This window comes from Triticum aestivum, chromosome 2B (assembly GCF_018294505.1).
Source record: "Triticum aestivum cultivar Chinese Spring chromosome 2B, IWGSC CS RefSeq v2.1, whole genome shotgun sequence".
NCBI lineage: Eukaryota > Viridiplantae > Streptophyta > Magnoliopsida > Poales > Poaceae > Triticum > Triticum aestivum.
In genome coordinates this window covers 273,441,901-273,449,873 of record NC_057798.1, presented here as the reverse complement: position 1 = coordinate 273,449,873, position 7,973 = coordinate 273,441,901, and the positions used below count along the sequence as shown (strand labels likewise).

The 7,973-nt window shown below is 48.6% G+C and overlaps 1 protein-coding gene across 1 annotated transcript; it reads right to left on the bottom strand.

Moving 5' to 3' along the window:
- Nucleotides 1–2,133: 2,133 nt before the first annotated feature.
- Nucleotides 2,134–3,778, bottom strand: LOC123041194 (protein C2-DOMAIN ABA-RELATED 8). Its single transcript, XM_044463879.1, has 4 exons — nt 3,506–3,778; nt 2,980–3,075; nt 2,422–2,705; nt 2,134–2,252 (listed from the first exon to the last, which is right to left on the bottom strand). The coding sequence occupies exons 1-4, from the start codon at nt 3,626–3,628 to the stop codon at nt 2,180–2,182; spliced, it is 576 nt and encodes a 191-aa protein (XP_044319814.1). The 5' UTR covers nt 3,629–3,778; the 3' UTR covers nt 2,134–2,179.
- Nucleotides 3,779–7,973: the final 4,195 nt, after the last annotated feature.

Here is a 7,973-nt window from a genome sequence, read left to right as displayed (position 1 = left end):
GCAAGTCTGCTGCCACCCCTGTCGAGGCCAAGCCGAAGCTTTCTGCCACTGCTGGGCAACCTGCTACTGATGCCGCTCTCTACCGCAGTATTGTTGGTGCTCTTCAGTACCTCACGCTCACCAGACCAGACATTCAGTTTGCGGTTCAGCAAGTTTGCTTGCATATGCACTTGCCCTGTGACGTTCACTGGTCCTTGGTCAAGCGCATTCTTCGGTATATTTGTGGCACACCGACCTTCGGTCTTCGTCTTCGTGCTTCTACCTCCACCGAGCTGCTCGCTTACACTGATGTGGATTGGGCTGGCTGTCCTGACACTCGACGGTCCACATCAGGATATTGTGTCTTCTTCGTTGACTCTCTCATCTCTTGGTCCTCCAAGCGGCACCCCACCGTCTCCCGCTCGAGTGTCGAGGCCGAGTACCGTGCCTTCGCCAATGTTGTTGCCGAGACATGTTGGCTCCGTCAGTTACTTGGCGAACTTCGGGTTTCCATCCCGAAAGCCATGGTGGTTTACTGTGATAATGTTTCGGCCACCTATCTCGCGGCCAACCCAGTGCAGCACAAGCGCACCAAGCATATTGAACTTGATGTTCACTTCGTCCGCGAGAAGGTACAGTTGGGTCAGCTTCGTGTTCTTCATGTACCGACTACCCAGCAGTTTGCCGACATTATGACCAAGGGGCTTCCAACCGCTGCATTCCAGGAGTTTCGTTCCGGTCTTTGCATCGCCGATGCCGATGCTTCGACTGCGGGGGGGGGGGGGGGGTGTTGAACGTGACATATCTTGTATCTCTAATCTTATCTTCTCTAGCCTTGTATAGCTAACTCCTAGAGATATGGTAGGATTAGTTACCTTGTCACGCAAGACATCCTGTGTATATAATGTAACCTACTCCATGGAATACAATGAGTTGCACCAAATATCCTCTCTACAGCAGTGATAGGAGTGCAATTTCAGTGAAATATTTGTGGTTTGAGTTGGTCCTCCAACAGTAATGAACATCATTGTTCTTCCATTTTTTATGAACTTCAATTTTACTTAACGCAACATCCAATCATTTTTCAAAATATGCCTGATTCAAATTTCATCATATGCTTCTACCATCTTTGATTTATAACTTTGTTTTCTATAAAAATGGACAAGCGCGGCAACGCGCGTCTTCATGTTCCAGTAGATTTTATTAGTTGGGGAGAGCTATGCGTCGGCCGGATGATAACTTCCACTTATCCCGCTCCCTCCTCCATCATCAGATCAGCCACGATCGAATGTCCCACAGTGCATCATACGTCTAGCTTCACAACATTGGTCGTGTTTCAAACACATCACGAAGTTGCAGTTTACCTCACACATCCCCCCTCCGCAAAAGCAACATCACATATTGACCATGTTTTAGAAACATTAGTGAAGTTGCAATTCGGCAAGCTCGCAGACCCTTCTAAGCAACATCAATGATGTTTTAGAAATGACGGTGAAGTTGCAATTGGGCAAGCTCGCAACATCCACACGTTCGCAACACAGGCGCCTCTGCAACACAGGCTATGTTTCAGAAATGCCGGTGACGTTGCAATCCATCAGGCTTACGGCACCAGCACCTCCCGCACTAGGCGTTCCCTTTGTGGCACCACTGGCAACGTCGCTGTCCGGTTCAAAGCAGCCGCTCATCACCCTCAGAACATCCTCACTCGTAGCCAGCCGTCCATCGCACCCGCTCACAACATGCCCCCCGCATTTGCAGCAATGGTATAGAGAGAGAAAGTTACGCACGGGGGACATGTGTTGCATGCGCTACGCGTCGAGCAGTGGGGGGTTGCTCCGCAATGTATGAGTAAAGATTGATCAGAAGATCGTGGAGGCGGCCGACGCACGCGTATGACCAGCCGAGTGAACGCAAGCGTTTTTCCCTTATCAGTTTGTGTTGGTTTTGGTTGTTCTTTGTTTTTGGTTGCTCTGCGAGCTTACCAGACGATGCATTCAGTCGAACCAAACACCCGATCCCTATAAAATACTACTCCCTCCGTCCCATAATGTAAGACATTTTTTGACACTACATTAGTGTCAAAAAACGTCCTATATTATGGAACGGAGAGAGTACTAAATTCTTAATTGTACTGCTTTCAGGTGAAAATTTATGTAAACTAATTACCACCAATCTTTCAATTTAAGAGTGAATTCTTAAATTACACCTCAGTGTAACCACAAACGGTGCCTCTTATTTGTTCAACTTCAAGCACAAACTTCACAACCACAGTACTACAAATACAGTGCATACATCAAGCTGAAATCAATAACGCACACACAGCACATACACTGCAAACCACAACATCCACAAAGTGCTAACACATCTGACACCAGGAACAGGAACCATAGCTGCCGCTTCATCAAACCAGGTTGCAATAACATTCAATCGGGCGCAATTTACAGGGTAACACCAGGGACGTGAACCCATTCCAGCTGTAGCACGACAGAGCCACTGTCAACGTTCTTCAGCTTCAGAATCAAGTCTTGGACGACCTTGCCATTCTTCCACGACACCTGGCTCTCACCGCCAAGGTAGTTTGTGCCAACTGGGTAGATCGTCTTGATCCTGGTTCCGTCAGAGGCATGCTTTAGATCCAGCTTTGCACCGTCATAGATATCAGTTACGTTGAACTCAGCCACTCCCATGCTGTCATCCGCTGTGAATTTATCCTCATCAAAAACCTCCTGCATGATGTTTTTGCCAGGTGGATATATAAGTGTTCATTTAATATCTTCACCAACCACCTGTTGATCTATGGTGTAAAAGGCCCCCTATCTTTTATGTTTCAGCGCAGAAGAAAATTCTATGCAATCATTTTTGGAGGCTTCTTTCAGAAATTGGTTAAAATACTACTGTACATAACAAATACTGAAGTTCCCAACTTCAGGTTACACAAATATGTACACACACAATTTTAGTAGAGTTTACTTGATGAAGAAACTCAAACAGCAAACTTACAAGTTTCACTGGCTTTGTAGGATTTGTGACAGGGAGCACCAATACATCATTCCATAAGGGATTGGCATTTTTCTTCTGAATGCTAGTCTTCACCTTCTACACCATGAGGAAATAAAACTTCAGTAACACAGATAGATAATGAAATTAGCAGTAATGCTGAGAAACACGATAGCTGTCCATGTCACCGAACCTGAAGTCAACTGTAGAAATTACAGTTTATATAATCATAGTGCATAATAGCTCTCCGGTGGACGTGTAACTATATGAGAATATAAGAACCTAGCATAACAGCAAGAAATAGCTGGTCCGTGCTTATTGATCTATCGAACATCTTGTGAGCACAAAACGAGTTCGGAGAAGATCGTCACCCTCCGTGACCCGGATCCCCTGAATGCCACGCGGCCATAACCTATGTATGCGGAGAGCGTGGGTCGTTGGCCGCGACCTTTGCCACGCCGCGCTCAGCGGCCGGCAGCAACACACGGCTCCTACGTCAAGGACGGGAAAAGGGGGATGAGGATCTGACCTGGGAGCCGTAGCAGAGGACGACGTAGGGGTCGCTGGTGTGGGTGAGCGAGTCGGCGATGACGAGGTTGTGGCCTCGGACAACGCGGACGCTGAGCTTCCCGATCACCGGCTCCGACGCCATGGCAGACAAATTCTTGGCTTCTAGCCACGGGATGGGAGTAGGGCGAGAAGAGAGAATTAAGGAGAAGGTAGCGGGCTGGTGGATGCGGCCAACAGCTGGCCGCCGGCACCGGGTTTTATAGGTGGCTCCGCCAACTATGGGGACCGTCGGGCCTCGCCTACCTCGTGGACAATAATGGGCGATATTTGGAATTAATAGTATTAATTTGTGTCGAGTAAATTGCGAATTCTGCTGCCTCTTCTATTTCAGAAAGCTTTGCATATCCTATATCCTACTCGTTTACCGAAAAAAGTTTTCGCCCAGCTTTATAAATAAAGCACACCACCACAGTCACAATGTTTAACAAGTTCCGAACATACACACAGGCAACACGACATAAAGTACACAAAGATTTTGCTCACGGCACAGCTCAACAAGCCCTGAAAAACAAAAACAGGCGGACGTGCCGCAACAAGTAAGCTAATCCGGCTCAGGTGGTGGAGGAGGAAGCGTCGGCGCCATCGTGAAGGTCCGCAATGATGATGTTGATGACGTATGAGAAGAAGATGTGGTTGAAGTCTTCTACCGTCCCGCACAGAGGGCACAACTCGTCACCCGGGCCATTCCGCTTCCGTACCTCCAGCCCCGATGGGATACGTCCCTACCAAAGGAAGATCCTGATTTTCAGAGGTACACGGATCAACCAAATAGCCACCAGTGGCTCGGGTCCGGGAGTGGCCGCGATGGCATGGTAGAGGGACTTGGTGGAGAAGGTGCTAGAGGGCTCTAATCGCCAGGACAAGCGATCATGAGTCGAATCGAGGTCGGCTCGTGGAGCGGGACGACATCCAGGAGCTCATGCCAGGCTATTATTCCAGGGGGCTCTAAACAGCCGCCTGAACGCGAGGCGCCCTAAGTCAATAAGGGCCGCCTGAACGCGAGGCGCCCTAAGTCAATAAGGGCCGCCTTCACGGAGACCCGAGGGTTTACGGCAATGGCAAATAAATCCGGGAGACAAGCCGCAAATGGGGTCTCCCCAACCCATCTATCAAACCAAAATAGGGTGGCTGATCCCGACCCAACAGTGATGGAAGTCCCAATGCGGAGAACCGGCGAGCAACTGAATAATGAACTGCCAGAATTGGGAGCCGCCGGCCCTCTGGCAGAAGGCCAGCAGTTGACCGCGCAGATATTTGTTTTGGATGATTTGGAGCCAAAGCCCGCCCTCGCCATTGGCTATTGCCAAAGCCATCGTGTCAGGAGGGCAATGTTCATGCGTTTGGAGGACACGATCCCGAGGCCGCCCTGGCCCCGCGGTCTGCAAATATAGGGCCAGCTCACCATATGGTATTTCTGTTTATCGCCCTCGCCAGCCCAGAAGAAGCTGGCCTGGACCGAGCCAATCTCATGGTCAAGAGTCTCGGCCAGGATGTAGAAGCTCATAATGGACAGGAGGAGGCTGGACTGGGAAGATTTGATGAGGATTGTCTGAGCTGCCTTAGACAACCATCTACCCTGCCAGGGCTCAATGCGTTGCTGGAGCTTGAGCATTGAAGACCTCAGGTCAACAATGGAGAGCCGAGAGTCATGGGGATCCCCAAGTAGTAAGTGGGGAAAGAGCCTAACGGGCAATTAAGCCGGCTGGCTATACTCTGGCTCTTCATGGGAGAATATCCCATCACCATGACTTCGCTCTTGGCGAAGTTGATCTTGAGGCCCAACATCTGCTGAAAGCATAGAAGGAGGAATTTGAGGTTTGTGATATCAGTCGTGGACCCCTCCACCATAGTGATGGTGTCGTCCGCATACTGGAGAAGGGAGACACCATTTCCCCCGACCAGGTGAGGCACAACCCCGTGGATGTGGCCGACGACCTTCACCTTGTCGAGGATTGAGGCCAAGGCGTCGACAACCATGTTGAAGAGGAACGGAGAGAAGGGGTCACCCTGCCTAACCCCATAGAGTGTGGGGAAGTAGGGCCGACCTCGCCGTGGATGTTAACGATAGTTTTCCCGAAGAAGACCATCTACATGAACCGGGTAACCCAGCGGTCGTCAAATCCTTTCCGGAGCAACACTTCCTGGAGGAAAGACCAACTGACCGTGTCATAGGCCTTACGGATGTCGATTTTCAGGAAGACGCCTTTGAGATTTTTGGTGCGGGTCTCGTGAAGAACCTCGTGGAGTATAAGGACCCCATCCAGGATATACCGCCCCTGGATGAAGGCATACTGATCCGGATGGGTAATTGTAAGTGCATCTAGTGCCCCTTAGTGATTTTGGTGTATTGAAGACTTATGGGTTAAGGGACCAACGTGTTTGTGAGTGTACACATGTCTTATAAGTCTTTGAGGAGTTTGATGTATCCGATGAATGTCGACCCCTAAAAATGAATGTCTTCATCTGAAGACTTTGTGCTTTTCTTGAAGAATTTGAAAATGTGGAAATTAGCGTGACCTTGAAGATATTGAGGCGAGGACTATGAAGCGTGAAGACTTTTGTTTTCGTAGTTCCATTTCCTTCTTTTGAGTTATAGGAAACACCATACTGTTAAAGGGGGTTAAGGTAGTACTAAGGAAAAATTTCCAAGTGATTCTCACCTCAAAGCCTACACATACCCAATCCTTGCAGTTCAATCAATTTCTTCAGTGATAGAGGCGAAGTTCTTCTGGTCTCTGAGGAATTTGTTCTGACTAAGGAGTTAGGAATTCGCCAGTGCAAATTGCCTACAGTGAGAAACATGATAGCCCTCAGGAATTTCATGGTTCGAATTCTGACCGTTGCTGTGCTCCGCGCCAGCTGTCCAAATATCTTATCCATCCAACGGTCATATCATTAGGGGCATTTATGTCTTATCATGCCGGGCTGCTCCCTGGCTATAAATAGCCACCCCTCAACCACTATCTGGTTGGCTGCTCGGAGAGAGATTGCCACCTGCATTTAAAGCATCCCATCCTCCGAGGACTTTGAGAGAAAATCATCAGTGAGGAAAAACCCAAAAACCCCAACACCTGAAACCCCAAGTGATTGAGCATCACTGAAGAGATTGTTCCTGTGTGGAGCCAACACTTTTTACCTTTGAAGAGTGTGCATCTTCCAGACGGTTAGGCATCAAGGTCTAGAGCATCCAAGAGAAATTGTGGATCACCGGGTGACCAAGTTTGTGAAGGTTTGGAAGTCACCTTGAAGACTTACCACGAGTGATTGGGCGAGGTCTGTGTGACCTAGGCTCAAGGAGAACACAGTAAGGACTATGTGTTCTAGGACTGTATGTCCTTTGGTTTAAATACTAAGCCGCTCCAACCAGACGTACAACTGTCACAATAGTTGGAACTGGTCTACCAAATCACTGTCCTCACTGAGCTACTGGTTCTACTTCCTCAACTCTTTCAATTCCTCGCTTACTTGTTGTTGAACTTGATTGTTACTGTTTGAAGACTTTGACTGAAGACTTTCTTAATTTACTCAACCCAAATTCTCCAGTCACCTTGTCTTCTGCTTGCTTATCCTATTTACACGCTACTTGTACTCTATGCTTGTTTCATCTCATCATGATGACTGTGTTACTACCATGTTATGCTTGCACCTGAGTACTTTATTCGCTGCTTGTATTTCATCACTTAGCAAATTCCTCAAGTAGTATTTCCTCAGTGACGAATTTGTAAAAATCGCCTATTCACCCCTTCTAGTTGATATAACACACTTTCAGTAATACGGTTGGCCAAGGGGGTCACCCTATTGGTGTACCCCTTTGCCAAGATGCATAATATCACATTAATCACTGTGATGGGGCAGTATTGCCAGATATTTGAGGCTCCATGGACGTTGGGGATCAGTGTGATGACCCTGAACTTCAGGAAACGCAGGTTAATAGAGCCCACATAGAATTCCTGAAAGAGGGGCATCATTTCGGTCTTGATGACGCTTTAGAAGGCTTGGAAGAACTTCACCAGGAGGCCATCAGGGCCAACGCAGAGGTCGGATTCATGCCTTTAATGGCAGTCCATACTTCCTCCTCCAAGAATGGGGCCATGAGGCCCGCATTCTCCACGACCGAGATGCACTGGTGGCCAGACCAAAAATCCATCGCTAGGGCTAGGCCTCCCCGAGGGAGGCAGAGAAAAGGTCTCTGTAGAAGCCATCTACATGGGCCCGGATGTCAGCTAGGCGCGCAAGAGGGTCTCCCCGTCCCAAAGAAGGGGAATCATGTTCCGGCGGCGACGACCATTAGCAATGGCCTGGAAGTAAGCCGTATTCGTGTCCCCTTTCAACACCCATCTTTTGGCTTCACAGAGATGCCAGTATGCTTCCTTGTCGATGTAAATAATTGAGAGCTGGTCCTCAAGGTCATATCGGAGTAGCCACTT